The sequence below is a fragment of the Neophocaena asiaeorientalis genome, unplaced genomic scaffold (assembly GCF_003031525.2).
Source record: "Neophocaena asiaeorientalis asiaeorientalis breed wild unplaced genomic scaffold, Neophocaena_asiaeorientalis_V1.1 scaffold336, whole genome shotgun sequence".
In the NCBI taxonomy this organism is placed as follows: domain Eukaryota; kingdom Metazoa; phylum Chordata; class Mammalia; order Artiodactyla; family Phocoenidae; genus Neophocaena; species Neophocaena asiaeorientalis.
In genome coordinates, this window is record NW_020174788.1 from 2,414,994 (window position 1) to 2,431,131 (window position 16,138).

At 41.1% G+C, this 16,138-nt stretch overlaps 1 protein-coding gene across 1 annotated transcript in view; it reads right to left on the reverse strand.

Moving 5' to 3' along the window:
- SGCD (sarcoglycan delta) overlaps positions 1-16,138 on the reverse strand; it is a 405,485-nt gene that overhangs the window by 214,746 nt on the left and 174,601 nt on the right. The window contains exon 3 of the mRNA XM_024760147.1: positions 388-489. Coding sequence (XP_024615915.1) covers positions 388-489 — 102 coding nt within the window. The remainder of the gene's footprint in view (positions 1-387; positions 490-16,138) is intronic.

The following is a 16,138-nucleotide window of genomic DNA, read 5'->3' on the forward strand; positions in this document are numbered from 1 at the left end:
ATTTTCTAGCTCTTTAGGACTATTTCTAAAGATGCCTTTGAACTACTTGACAATTAAAAGCAATAGCAAGACTTTCTTGGATTTGTATAGTACTGAAGGCATTTCCACATTTATTTTGTTTTCTTTGCAGCACAATCTAGAAAGTTTGTTAATAAAGGTTATCACCTTCTATTTGGCAGGGATGGAAAGATGCTCAGAGAGGTCATCTCATTTGCTACAGTACCATGGTGGTGATTACACTCAAGATTTCATATTCCAAAGCATCTCACTTACCTGCATTGCCACCCCTGCCCCCAACCTTCTGTACTCAGCCAACAGCAAGATAATTTCCCCCAGATTTAGATTCCAGAGAAAGAACAATTCCTTCTTCTTGCAACAGAAACTTACTGGTCGGGACTGGATTTCTTTGGCGTAAAGAGGTTGCAAGAATTCGGAGTCTCCTTCTAGCTTTAGACCTTTTTCTGTGATTCTCAAGTTTCCCATTCCATCCTGAAAGAGAGGCACGGAGATAACATGGAAAATTCGATTAGCCCAAATTTCAAAATACCTTAGGTTTTCAAAAATTGAAACAAAATTATTGCCTTCTTGTTTTCTTTTTTGAGAAGGCAGAATGAGGGGGCTCCAAATGAAGACATGATATACTAGGAGGCATTTTTCAGTGTGATTATGAATAATCCTCTTTGTTCACTTCTTCTGAGAAAATCTATTCCAAGCAATCTTGGAAAACTGAGCAAATTCTCCAAAGAAGCAAAATGTAAGTAATGCCCTCTAGTCATTCACCAGCACAGATGAAGGAGGCCCTTTTGACTAGGGAGTGGCGAGAGACTGGAGGCAGGAGATGAGTGGGGAAAAGAGAAAAAGATGATCTCCCAGGTTAAAGTAAAAGATCTGATTTCTGAAACTATGCAGAAATGACAAACTGGCAGCCTGTTGGTCTAATTCAACCTTTGGACATGGTGTCTTTGGCTCACAAAATATTCAAGGAGCCAAATTATTTACTAATATTTTTATTAATATTTTATTATGCAAATATTAAAATACATACCAAAGGATATGAAAATAGAAAGGACAGCAAACACCTAAGTAGTTGTCATTCATCTTTAACAATTATCAATTTATGGCTACTCTTATTTACTATAGCTACTACACCCATCTCCTTTGGTTAAATATAACCATAATGCCATTACCACACCAAAAAAATAAATAAAATAGTTAATAAATATTATCAAATACCCAGTGTCAATGTTCGAATCTCAATAGTTTTCTCTTTATATCGGCTTGTTTGAATCAAGTTCCCTATTGCAACTGGTTGATACGTAAAATACTAGGTCATCTCCTTAAATCTCCTCAGTCAATTTCTCACATCCACACACATAAACATGCTTTATTTGATAAATAAAACATCATTTTTCCAATAGCACTTCCCACAGTTTAGATTTGCTGAACATTCCCATAATTTCATGTCACGTGTTCTCTGTCCCCTGTATTTTGTGTAAGTCAACAGATCAAGAAGCTTGATAAGATTCAGGCTCAGTTTTCTAGAAAGAATACATCCTAGAATGGAATATATTAGTTTTCTATTGCTACCATCACAAATAAACACAAACTCAACAGCTTAAGACAGCACAAGTTTATTATCTGTATGTTAGAAGTCAGACCCAGGGCTCAAAGGGGGAAAATCAAGGTGCCAGCGGGGCTGCTACACTCCTTTCAGGAGGCTCTAAGGCAGAACCTATTTCTTGACATTTTCTGGCTTCTAGAGGCTGCCCACATTCCTGGGCTTGTGGCGCCTTCCATATTCAAGGCAGCAATGGTCGGTTGAATCTTTCTCACATCCAGTCACTCTGACAATGAACCATCTGCCTCCCTCTTTCACTTTTAAGGACCCTTAAATTTCACTGGGAACACCAAGATAATCTCTCTATTTTAAGATCACCTGATTAGCAACCATTATTCCATCAAAACCTTAATTTCCCTTTGCCAAGTAATGTAACATGTTCACGGGTTCTGAGATGAGGACATTGATGTTTTTGGAGTAGGGGGCATTTTTCTGCCTACCACATGCTCGATCAGGATGCACTGAACATCTTTTGCTGTGATATCATCAGCCACTGGTGATCTCTGCCTACAGGATCTGTTATCTCACTAGAGATTTCAAACTGGTGATAAAGTAATTATTTCTTCTTAATTTATTAGCTGGGATATTCTATCAAGAGAAATTGCATGTCATCAACTATATGTTTACCCTAAACTATAGTTTATATAGGAACTTGATAGATGATTGATTTTTCCTCCTTTATTGATTAATAAAGGGTCTTTGGGTCTTTGTTGCTGTGAGTGGGATTTCTCTAGTTGCCTTGAGCGGGGGCTACTCTTTGTTGCGGTGCGCGAGCTTCTCATCGCTGTGGCTTCTCTTGTTGTGGAGCACGGGCTCTAGGTGCGCGGGCTTCGGTAGTTGTGGCTCGCGGTCTCTAGAGGGCAGGCTCAGTAGTTGTGGCGCTTGGGCTTAGTTACTCTGTGGCATGTGGGATCTTTCCAGACCAGGGCTTGAACCCAAGTCCCCTGCGCTGGCAGGCAGATTCTTAACCACTGTGCCACCAGGGAAGCCCTTTTGTTGTTGTTGTTGGGGGGATGGGAGAACGCTTTATCAGAGGAAGTAGAGTGCAGGCAGCAACTCGGGCACTTGGTCTGGACGCAGACCAAGTTGAAGACTTGGTCTTCAACATATTGAACTGGTTACCTAGTATTCTCCAAAGATAACCCATAAGGTTTTCATTTTTAAAAATACCATTATGAACATTTTGATTTGTTCATTCCAGTGCAGTTTTTATTCCTACTGAAGTTCCAACTGTTCTACTCCTGCTCAGTGGGGGCCTCTTCAAGTCCTTTTATTATGACCCAGTAGTCTTTAACAGCCCTCTTGCTTCTGGCACGACAAGAAGTTCCAGGGTTATCTTACACATGTCCTGCCCCAGGCTGGGAACTAGCCATTTCTTATAAGAACTTGGGTTCATTTTAGTGGGAAATGGTACTTAGAGACCACAAGCTGAGAGCTTTGGGTGCTCCTTGCTACTGGATTGGCCTTGTTTATGTGAACAGAGCTAGAAAATAAATTGTATATATGTTTTAAATGGAATATACCATAAGTTCACATGAAATTTCAATTCAAACTCAGGCCTTGAAGGTTTTCATTTAGCCTCATGGATCTTACAATGTTATTACCTTTCTTCCATACCAAAAAATCCCTGTTTTTAATAACACCAATATGACTACTCATTTGATTTAACCCACAAGACACAAAGAGCAGTGTCAGAAAAACCAATGCCACTACCATACTAACAGTATGATTAAGAAAAACAATTTAAAATTTGTCTTTAAAAAAAAATCTTGAGTATGTACTATTAGGAAGGTATAGTCAAATGGCTGAGTTTTAAAGTCATTTGAAATAATTCTGTTCTGAATGGTCATGCCACCAACCTCATATCCAGTTAGGTTCAATTGTTTCATCCGCCCCCTCCCCCGCCACTTCAGTGTTTCATGACTCCTTTTTTAAAGTCTTATGTTTTGTTATAAGTTTGCAAACTATTTAGATGGAACCAAAGTCAAATCTATAAAACAAGATATATTCAACAAAGTCTAGATTCTGTCCTTGTTTCCCCATGTTTTTAAAAAATTAATTAATTTATTTTTGGGGTCTTCGTTGCTGTGTGTGGGCTTTCTCTAGTTGTGGCGAGCAGGGGCTACTCTTCGTTGCGGTGTGTGGGCTTCTCATCGTGGTGGCTTCTCTTGTTGCGGAGCACGGGCTCTAGGCACGTGGGCTTCAGTAGTTGTGGTGCGCGGGCTCAGTAGTTGTGGCTTGCGGGCTCTAGAGCGCAGGCTCAGTAGTTGTGGCGCACGGGCTTAGTTGCTCCGTGGCATGTGGGGTCTTCCTTGACCAGGACTCGAACCTGGGTCCCCTGCACTGGCAGGAAGATTCTTAACCACTGCACCACCAGGGAAGTCCCATCCCCATGTTTTTTCTTCTCCAAATAAGGGTGTGTGTTTGTGTGTGTGTGTGTGTGCGTATCTGTATCAGTAAGGGTTCTCCAGAGAAACAGAGCTAATAATATGTCTGTGTATGTATGTATGTACACACACATGCATGCACACACATTTATTCATTCATTTTACGCAAGTGGCTTAGGAAATTAGGGAGGCTGACAAATCCCCAGATCTGCAGTCAGCAAGCTGGGGAATCAGTTTAATTAAATGAATCATATATTATATATATATGTGTGTATATATATATGATCTAAAATATATATAAATATATAAAGCAATATAAAATATAATAAATATATAAAATACATTAAAAAATTTATTCCTACATTTTCCCCAAAACATTTGAAACTGAAAAGATCTGAATGAAAAATCCAGGCTTTCAGCATCTCATGACAACTGAAAGCCATGGCCAGTCTGAGCCTGCCTTCTCACATGGCCGCCATTGGCTGGAGGTAAGTAGCACCCTGAACCATATGCTCTCCAGCTCACCACAGTTTTCACCCAGCCTATTTCACTAATCTACATTTTCTCAGACTCCTGAAGCTTCTCACTTGAGTCTATCATGTCTTCTCTCCAGCACTGCCATGTGCTCTGTACCTCAATACATTCAGTACAGACACAACATGGCTGGGGCGGGGGAGGGGCTTTGAATGACCAAGTGGAGAATGAGCATTTTCCTCCATTTTTCCTTTATAACAGCACTTCAGCCTACGGATGAGAACAGAACTTTCCAGTCAATATTGTTGTTTCATGGATAGCAGGCCATCTATATATTTCTATTTTTGTTACTTGTGGGGACATTTCTGCCAAGAGAGCCCTAAACTGGGCATTTAAACCTAGTGTGAGGGGCAGTATGCTGGAGGGCATGTCCATATCACACTAGCAGCAGGTAGTACCCACAACAGTGGGAAAAATATTCACCCAGCACCCCCCCACACACAAAGGCTATATCAATTATTATGTTTTGGGTTATTCTTGATGATTTCCATTAGTTGGACCAGCAGATCTTTTCACAGAAATGTAACAAAGAAGAACAAACTTGACTACATATCGAATCTACTCCTTTAGCTCTAACCCTTGTGCTCTGTTGCCTGTGCTTAGTCCTGCTGGCTCTGCACCTTTGTAAAAGAATGTTGCCTATAGCCTGAAATATATGGGATAGCCCATTCTCAAGGCTCTGATCTCTAAAGCTATAACACTTTTCCATTCTTATAAAGATAAAAAGTTACAGAACAGAAAATAACAAGTGTCTTGATAGAGCTGTATAGGAACATTGTGACCAGACCCACATGGACAGCTGCAAGGACAAAGGATTCCTGCATCAAAGAGTTTGCAACAAGCAGCCACACTCCCTTCTCTTTTAGTATAAAATAAGCTTGCATTTTAACTCAGGTAAGAGGGTTCTTTGGGACGCTAGTCCACCATCTTTGACTGGCTTTCCAAATAAAGTCACTATTTCTTGCCCCAACAACTCCTCTCTCAATTTCTTGGCCTGTCGTGTGGTGGCAGTACAAGCTTGGACTCAGTAACAGAAACACATCCTACTTACATCTATAAGTAAACTAAACTGGTTTATTTTTTGTGATGTGTGTTTATCAAACAAACAAGAACCCCTAAATTTTTTAAATAAAAGATTATATTTGGGGTAATTAGCAACCTGATTTCAAATAAATCTCCTTCCCCTCTTACAGTACACACATGAATCCCCGATTCTTAGTATTTATTGATGACTTAACTATGTGCTGATTACGTACTATATTCTGTGCTTTTCATGCTTTCATCTCATTTTCTTTATTGTTACTGAAACTACCATGCTACTTCTTGAATTTAATCGTAAGGAAATAATCATATAAACGTGGAAGTATCTGCCTATAGAGTTGTTCATCACCGTGTCATTTTATAGAATAAAAAAAATGAAAACTTAGGAACTAAAAGTTTCATGTAGAAAGGGTAAATATGCTATAATGGAATATGATATAGCTTTTGCAGAGGAACATTTAAGAACATAGGTGAATATTCATAATCCATTATTAAGTGAAAAAAACAATTAACAAATGAATATATATGTCATGGCACTCTTACATAACTATATATACATATTCATATACATACTCACATACAATCATACACGCACTTAACAGGAAAAATTCTAAAGGAAATTTCCTAGGAGAAAAATTCTACAAAAACATAATCTTAAATGTTACGGTTAACTATTTTTGCATGCCTAAAATATGAGTGCTTTTTATTTTCTTCTTTTTGCTTTATCTGTACTTTATAATTTTCTATAATCACCTTTTATATTTTAAAAAGTTATAAAACATTTTCACTGATTTATTTTAAAAATCAACCTTTATCAAAAATCTAAACTATGTCATATACTAAATGCTATACTTATATTATCTCATGTCATCTCCTCAATGATCCTATGAGATACTCATTATTTTCCTTATTTTACACATGAGAAAATTTACTGGTAAGTAACTCAATTATACAGCTAGTTAATGACAGAATCAGAAATTTAAACCCAACACTTTCTAATTCAGACTATATACTCTTACTCATTATTCTAACCCAATCTAATGTATGCAAAAATAATATATTTAAGCTACCTGCTGTATTTCTTTTTTTTTTTTTATCATCTTTATTGGGGTATAATTGCTTTACAATGGTGTGTTAGTCTCTGCTTTATAACAAAGTGAATCAGCCATACATATACATATGTCTTCCTACCTGCTGTATTTCTTAATGCCACTTTGATTTTCACTTATTTGGTCAGTGTGCTCAGCGATTACAGAGAGGATGATCTCTAACCCCAAGACTAACTCCATCCATTCTTATGGTCAAACACCTTTGTTCCACCTTCCCAGAGTCTAAAGGCTTTTTATTACAACCCAACTGCCTCCCATGCCCGGGACCATGAGCAGAATGAATCACCTGCTATTTCTGGAAAGCCGACTGTGTGCTTAAGTACGTGCTGTGAGCCATGGGGAGGGAGAAAGAGGGACGGTCCCTCCAGCCCGTCCTCTGAGCTGTTTGTAACACAGGTGGCAGATAGCCAAATAATAGTCAAGGCGATACAAGCACCAACATTTGAGAAATGCTCATCTAATCCAACAGTCAATTAACTCCTTTGTAATGGTAATTTAACCTTTGCTTCAAAACCATTTTTTTAAGAAACTCACTACCAATTTACCAGATGCCTTTCATTTCTTCCATTTATAGACTCTTTCCACTCTTGTGCCTCATCACTTCATTTTTCCACTTTCCGTCCCAGCCCCTAGGTCTGCCCAAGGTATGTGGTGGGAAAGGTCTTTCAAATAGTGTCAGTTATTATGATTAGCCTCTATTTCCAAAATATAATATAATGCAGACTAGAGTAGCCAACTAAATATGTTCTTACATTAGAATCTCTTTTATAGCTCTGGAACAATCACACACTGGATTGTATTCACATTGAAACAGCTTGAGAACAGCCTTATTTGAAACCATTCCACCTTTAAGTGCATAAGAAGCTGTGGGTATTATTAAGATAGTAGTTTTAGGTCAGTTTTGAAACTTCCCTCCCAGTAAGATGCAGAAGAGGCATTTAGAAGATTCACAGTCATTCCCAAGGTAATTAGAAAGAAACAGACCATGTTTTTCTCTTCAAATGGTAAAATTTTACTCTTCAAGGCAAGCATGAAGACTAGCACCTGGCTTGACTGAGCCAGCACTGTTCAGCCAGTGGTCCCAAAGTCTACAAAGTACACTTGGGACAGAAGTGGGAAACCAGGGACCCACTGTCATCCCAGTGAGGGCAGGATCTCTGCTGTCCTGTATAGTGCCTACCCCCAGCCCAGCACACAGGAGTTTTCACATACATACAAGGAGCAAATCCCATTATTTTGCAAGGCCAAAGTTAGAGGGATCCCCTGTAAGGTCTTCTGGGGGAGACAGGGCCTGGGGGCGGGGGCAGGGGCAGAGGTGGGTGGAATCTAGGGAATTCCACACTCTGGGCTGGTCCAAGGATGATGGCATTTGCTCTTTATTCTTTATCTGGGCCAGACTGTCTGGTTGTTTCAAATGGCCAGTTTTATGCAAGATGAGTCTAGAATAAATAGAGATTTCAGAGTGGCAGGACGATAGACTGAAATATTAATTTGTTTCTTTCTTCATATCTCTCAGGCCAGACCCCAGCCCCTTCCATCACCATTTCAAATAGGTTTTTGGGCTTTGTGGCTTAGAGATTTTGAGAGCAAAGAAGCAGAGGCAGCCTGAAAGCCATGAGGTTTCTTATCTTTTGTGAAAGGTAACTCTCATTAAATGGACTGTGCCAGGCATGTAGGGCAGGAAGTCAAGAAGAAGAGGAGCTATATTTCAACTGGGGATGCACAAGAGACCTGTGGTTACCATGAGTTCTAGACACTACTGCCCTGCCAGTGTCCCTAGGAGGGGTTAGGACCACAAAGGGAAATGGCTGCAGGGCTCCAGCCTCTCCAAATTTTTCCTTTTCCAGGAGTGGCAGAGAGATCCCTTTTCTAGACCTAAAGGGACCACAGGTCTCCTAGCCATTGCCAATGAAAGACAGTGACTACCGCTCCCAAGGGCCTTCCCATTAGTGCTGGGCAAAACACTGAGGCGTCCAAAAAATCCTGAGTGCTGTGGGATGCCCTGCTGGCCCTTGTGGGATAAGGCTGAGAATGAGTATTATGTTCATTTAAAGAAAGTGTTATTTCTTCCTCCTCTCATTTTCCTGCTGCATCAGCATGGAACAGGTTTTTAATTCCATCAGCATATTTTCAAGCTTGAAGTAATGCCAGGTTCTATTTTAGTAAGCAGGTCTCAACATGAGCTCTTGCTGGAGCAGTTTCAACGGAAGGCATTACTTGGTTTTGATCAGAGTGAAACAATTGTATCTATACACAGACTGCTTTAGCAGGTAAGCTTCAGAAGGGATGGGATTTTTGTTGGCTATACTCTCAGCTCCTACAACATTGCCTGGCTCATACTACGTGCTCAGCAAATAATTGTGAAGTGTTAGAATGTCTTCATTCCAAATAAAGCTGCATTTTGAAAGGGGTACCTGTGGGAATTACAAAGATGTTAAAACCTAGATCCAGCCCTTGAGCGGATTCCAAAATATTACAGCAAGTGTTCTCAACCAGGGTGATATAGTCCCCCCACGGGTGAAAACTGGTGATTGGGGGAGGGTGAAAAAAAATCGTACTCTTTTTGTGTATAAAGCACAAGTATGCTTCTGTATAGAGTACATACACAGCATATTTGTAGAATTAAAATTTCATGGCAGGGGTGTGGACCAATTAGGGGAAAAATGTTCTAAAAATGCTCTCAGGGGAAGGGGTGGCAATAATGAAAAAAAAGAAGTTGAGAAATATTCCATCAGAATGTTATAGATTTTGAGACTGCTCCAACTTTTCTATACTAAAGGTCTTTAATCTATAAATAGGCACCTCCGCCATTCCCATATTGAACCATTGTCTCTGTAGCTCCTCAGCATGGTAGCAGCACAGTTAAAGAGCAACCTCCTTAACGTAATATTTAACACCTTCTTCACCTGGCACCTGCCACTTCTCTAGCCTCGTTTCTTGTCAGTCTCCCCTCACTCTGTCACAAAGCAGGCTAGCAGTTTCCCCAAATCCTTTCCCATTTTGAGTCTTCACAAATGTCCCTCCCTTGGCCAGCAATGCTCTTCCCAACTTTTCTGGCCCTTTCTCCAGTCCTTTGGTTCTGGTCAGATGTCTTTTATGGGTCTGGGGTCCTTCTCTGAGGTGTCCTCACACTTTACGAGCACCTCTGTCATAGCATTTATCACATGGCAGTACAACGATCCACTGACATCCGTGTCCTTCCTCTCGACTTCAAATTCCTTGAGATGAGGGATAGTGCATCACTTATTATTCAACCTTGCGGGCCAAGTACACTAACTGTAACTAAGTGTCTGAGTGTAAGAGCAAAAAAGCAATAAGCTAGAGATTGTTCAGAAAGTGTAACTTAACGCAAATTAAAAACAATGATAAAGCTACCATTTCCATAAGCACTAGGCAGAGCACTTGACTGACACATCCATGAATCCTCATGGTAACTCTAGAGGGTAGGCACTGGTAGCCCCATTCCACAGTTGAGAAAATTGCTGTTCGGACACCCCGATGGTCTAACTGCAAAACTTAAGTCCTTCACTACCACACTCCATGCTGCACAGTTAAGCTACAACTGTTTGCCCAGCCCTGTGTTACATGTGAAGTGACAAGGAATGAAGATAGAATCCCTGCCTCCTAGGAGCTTCTCATCTAAAGGACAAAACACGAGTAACACACACAGTGGCAAGGATGTGGAGATACAGGAACTCTCATATAGCACTACTGGGAACACAGTGTGGTGCAGGCACTTTGAGAAAGGGTTTGTTGAAAAGTTAAACACAGAGTTACCATATGACTCAGAAACTCCACTCTTAGCTATCTGCTCAAGATAAATAAAAACCTATGCTCACGCAAAGACTTGAATATAAGTGTCCGTTATAGCAACATTCTTAATAGCCAAAAAGCAAAAACAACCCAGATGCCCACCAACTGCTGAATATATAAAATATTCTGTATCTGGGCAATGGAATACTATTTAGCAATAAAAACGAAACAAAATGATCCATGCTGTGACACAGATAAACCTCAAAAACATTATGCTAAGTGAACGAAGCCAAACACAAAAAGCCACTATTGTAGGAGTCTGCTTGTATATAATGTCCAGCGAGGCAAATTGATAGAGGTAGAAAGTAGATTAGTGGTAGTCTTGGATTAGGAGTGAGGAGTGACTGTAAAAAGGCCTAAGGAATTTTACTGAGATGACAGAACTGCTCAAAAGTTGGAATGTGGTGATAGTGGCCAAACCAGTAAATCTACCAAAAATCAGTGAAATCACACTTACAAGTGTGAATCTTAAAGTGTGTAAATTTAAGCTTAACAAGTTTGTTTTTTTTTTAAAAAAAGAGTAATAGACATGCACTCATGTTCCCAGAAAAGAGAAATCCAGTTCAGGAGACATGACATTATGTGCTTTGGAATTCCTGAAATCAGTAAAGACGATGGGTTCAGAGATGTGTGCTGGGGGAAGAGGTAGCAGGTTGGAGAGGGACCTGGTAAGAGACAACTCTATTATTTGTCCATGCCTGGTGTGGAGTGATAAGAGGAGGATGCTGGCAAGCGTTCTGTTCCCATCAAGGACCACGCCTGGGGAAGGAGTAGTGTGAAGGAAGACAGAGCTGCGTTAGACCCAGGAAGTCTTTTGTGATCAAGTCAACTACACTGAGTGATAGTCTAGGAAGGTAACTACTCATCTTTTCCAGGGAGCATTAAAAATCGGGCCATCATCAGAGCTGGGTGACAATACAACAGTAAGGACCAGATGAGCCCTCAGTGTCTGGGTCACAGCTTCTGATCCTTCGTGTCAGTTGTTGTATAATCTCAACTTTATTCATATGTTCATCCTTTTACCACTGATGTCAACTTATATAGTTTTTCTTTCTTCTTCTTATTACTTCCCAGTTATCACAAAGCTAAAGCTCAAAGATTGGTTAGAATAGAGCATGTGTGTGTGTGTGTGTGTGTGTGTGTGTGTGTGTGTGTGTGAGTGTGTGTGTCTGTGGGTGTGAGAAACGGGGGGGATATAAGACACATGTATCTTGTCAGATTGCTTTGCTGCCTCAGTGGGTGAGAATTGTGATTTCTCCCTTATGTTTTATAACATCTCATAAAGTTGCTTTTAATGACTTATAGATCCAAGGCCACGGTATTTGAAGCATTCTATATTTCCTGGATGCCAGTAGTTAATATATGGATGGGCATTCTTAGCTCTATAATTTTCCTGGGGATGAGTCAGTTGGCCCAAGAGGGGGAATTCCTCCCCCACACATACACACAGGGAATAAGCCTAATTCTCTATTTCTAAATGATTTTATTCCTACTTGTCCTTTAGGGCATATCTCTCAGTTTCTTTGAGAAGTCTTCCTTGCTATTCCTCAATCCTTTAGAAACTACCTTTCCTCAGTAACTGGAACACACAGATACATACACACAGCATATGGTATACTGGCTAAGAATATGAATTCTAGAATCAGATTGCATAGTTAGAATTCTGGCTTGACCACTTAATTTGCTGGTACCCTTTCTAAGTCTCAGTCTCCTTATATGAACACTTAGAAGATAACTGTACCTTCTAAATAGAGGATTAAATCAGACAATTCCTGTGTATCCATCAAAAGAGGTTAGGTTATACCATGGTAACAACAACAAAATCCCAGTGGCTTCAAATTATAAAGATTTCTTTCTCATTCAAGCTACACGTCCACAGAAGTTTAATGGTGAAGTCAATGAGGGATATAGGCTGACAGAGCAGCCACCGCTTTGAACACTCTGCTGCTCTCTATGTCTTCGGGCCCATGTATGACTATATCTCCCAACACGCTTATGAGGGGTTTGCCCACGAGATATGCTGTAGCTTGTGAAATGTGGGCATAAGTCAATTCGGAGCAGATGCTGTAACAGCCAGGGCATGCTCCACCATGCTCTCTTATTATTTTTTTTCCTCTCTCTCTAGATTGCAAGCTTCTAGCAGCAGGAATACTACCTTAGCTGTCTTATGATCCCAATTACCTGTCATAATCCCTGACACAGAGTAGGTAGACAGTAAATTTTGACTGACTAGATAAAAACTCTTCTGTCAGCTGTCAAGAACTGCAAGTAAGATTACAAATGAAGTCAAGTCTGGCTGAAAAGTCAATAAGCCCTGGGTAGCACTCACCCAGGTTAGTACTGTGCTTGCTGGCCATCTAGGAAAACAGCGAGATCAACATGGGGATTGCTGTGTACCTGGAGACATGGGTTAAAGATTGCCCTTAAAGAATGTTTGCAAGGAAATGTAAGCACATTCCATGGAATCGTGAGAAGAGCACAGCACTTGGGCTTAGCCTTGACCCTTCCACTAGTCCTCAGTGCAGACTTGGATAAGCCTAGCCGTTCTGCATCTGTTTCCTCCCACTTCATGATGGGTAGATGGACAGTATGATCATTAAGGTCTTGTCCACTTTAAAAAGTCTTATTCTATGATGCACAGGAAGAGGATGCTCTCTGGACTACAAATCACAGCTGTCACTGGGAACCAGTGTCCGCAACCCAGAGAGGCTGCAATTAGCGTGTCTTGTGTGACTTGCAGTTCTGCTAAAGACATTCTTGCAAACACTCTTACAAATCGCTCCAAATGTACACCCAGATTCGGGGAGGATTTGGGCATAAAAACCAATGCCAGCACACTGTTCTGAAACAGAAACTGGTAAGGAACCTTTAAAAAGAGACATCGTCAGAGAATTTATCGATTGACGGGAAGAAAAAGAGATGGATAATCAAGTACCAGTTGCTACATCCCCTGTCCCAGGTGAAAAATGTGAGCTTATGAAGCCTGAGCTACTGTTGATAAAGGAGGGGACTCATTTATCTTAAGCAGACACATAAAGGAAAATAAGTGAAATATGATTAGACCTACGTCAAGCATTCGGATTAAACGCCTACCGCGGCAATCCCTGCTGCTCCGTGAGCACTCCTCGCCAGTAAAGCCTGATTAAGACACTGGCCTGAGCGATATTAAAAACACATGCTGTGGGCTTCCCTGGCGGCGCCGTGGTTGAGAGTCCGCCTGCCGATGCAGGGGACACGGGTTTGTGCCCCGGTGCGGGAGGATCCCACATGCTGCGGAGCGGCTGCGCCCGTGAGCCATGGCCGCTGAGCCTGCGCGTCCGGAGCCTGTGCTCCGCAACGGGAGAGGCCACAACAGTGAGAGGCCTGCATATCGCACAAACAAAAGCAAAAACAAAATCCACATGCTGTGAAAATCCCTTCCAAAATAGATCCTTTCACCAGGGTATACACCCTGAGGGAGGTACCTATACTGCCTTCCCTCTATTTTCATTAGGACAAGTTGTCAGTTGTACACGACGGTGTCTTTTATGAGACTTCAAGTTATAGCTTCAAAGGGTCCAGTGCCTTTTTGATACTTGTGAGAAAGCTTTCGAGGGATAAGTTCAGAAACAGGAAGGCTAATACGTGCTGTCCCGGCACTAGAGCTGTGTTACCTATCAATTTGGCCCTTCTGTTCAACCTTTCATGTCTGAATCAGCCTTCCAAAGGATGGCAGCGGATGTATTCCTAGTCTTCCAGATATGTGGCCAGTTTCCACAATTACCCTTTACTTTAAGGAGAAGCAGCAGTCATCCAGGGGTGGTGTCTCTGGCTACTTCCCTTGCGTGCACCCCTAAGGCCTAATATTCTTCCCACGTTTCATGTACGTGTTCTCAAAACAGTGGAACAACTGAATACAGCATAGGGAATCGCTGAACGCTCAGAGAATCCTGTCTGCTCAGTCAACAAAGGCTGCATTTTTCTTTTTACTCAGAGGACTACACAAGCCAGAGCTATGAAGTACTGTGAAGAGGAAAGAGGCAGCACAAGAGAGTAGAGGGTGAGGAGGGAGGGGAATGCAAATTTTCAATAGGAGGTCCAAGAAGATGTCTCTGAGAAAAAAACCAAATGAAGTGAGGGAGCCAGCCATGAGAAGATCTGAGGATAGAGAGAATGAGACTGGCAATTTGAGGAACACCAAGAAAGCCACTATGACTATGGTGGAGTCATACTTACCTCTACATAAGATGGAGAGAAGTAGGAACTGAATCCACACAGGTTGGAAGGGACCAGATCTTACAGAAGATGCCACTAAGGAGTCTGGATACTTATTCTTTATCTGATCAGTGCCAAAGGATGTATTAAGGAAGGAATGTTTGGGAACTTATATTTTAATTTAGATAAATTCCAACAAGACGTCCATGAAAGGACTAGACACAACTTTGATGAATTCGCTACCTCAAATTAGTTTCAAACTTTTTCTTAAAAAAGAACTTGCTGATAATAGATTCTGTGATTTTTATACAACCTAAATCATTTTTTTTCTTGGAATGTACTCCCCAGTTTCTTTGCCTAGACAAATTCAGAGATCACAGTGATAAAGACCATGAGTTTTAGAATCAGAAAGACCCACTGTTGAGTTCAGGTCCCATCACTTATTAGTCAACAGACCTTCCCTGAACTTTTTACATCTGTATAATAAGGATCACGTTATCCCTCCTTAAGGACTGTGTGTGTGTATTTGATATGCTTAATCACAGAGCCTGGAACACTGTAAAATCCTCAACACCACCCTATACTGAACCATGCATCACCCAATCCCTTGGCTCCCACATCCATCCCCTCCTTCCTTCCTTTTCCTGACTGCCTTCTCTGATTTCCTATGGCAGCCACACTCTTCAACACACAATTTCACTTACTTGATTTGGTATGTTTGGAGAGGCTTGGGTAAGAGGAGGAGAAAGAGGGTCAATAATGGAGCTGCCAGTGTCGAGAGGATGGAGAATGAAGGAGACAAGGGGCAGTTATGAAGAAGCTAAAGGAGTCTGCCACTAAATTTGTCTCATACAGTTCCTAGTACAAAGTGAAGGATTAGAGCTCACCCAACATCTTGAAGCTAGTAATCCAGGAGGAAAGGAAAGGAGGAAGGATGTTTTAGGGTTTGCCAAAACTGAGTCTGCCTTTCTCTCTGGTCAAGAAAGTACTTTAATAATTTCAACTGTAAAGAATTGAATCATCAAATCTTAAGGGGCTGAAGCAGGTTAAAGGGATTTTATTTACCTGTTATTCCCTTTTAATTACCATGCCAGTATTACTCATACCCCCATCCATCCCTTAAGAAGGGTATCTTGAATAGTCCGAGCAGTTTCAGAGACCCAGAATCGGGGTAATTCTCTGGGCAAGAAGAGCAGACAGCAGAACAGATTAAAAACCCATCGCAAACCCAATCACAACCATTTTTTAAACCTCATTTGGGATAGTAGTTGTGATGGTTAATTTTATGTGTCACCTTGACTGGGCAACAGGGTGACCAGATATGTGGTCAAACACTACTCTGGGTGTGTCTGTGAGAGTGTTTCTGGATGAGATTAACATTTGAATAGGTAGACCTAGTAAAGCAGATTTCCCTCCCTAACGTGGGCAGCCCCGCTCCAATC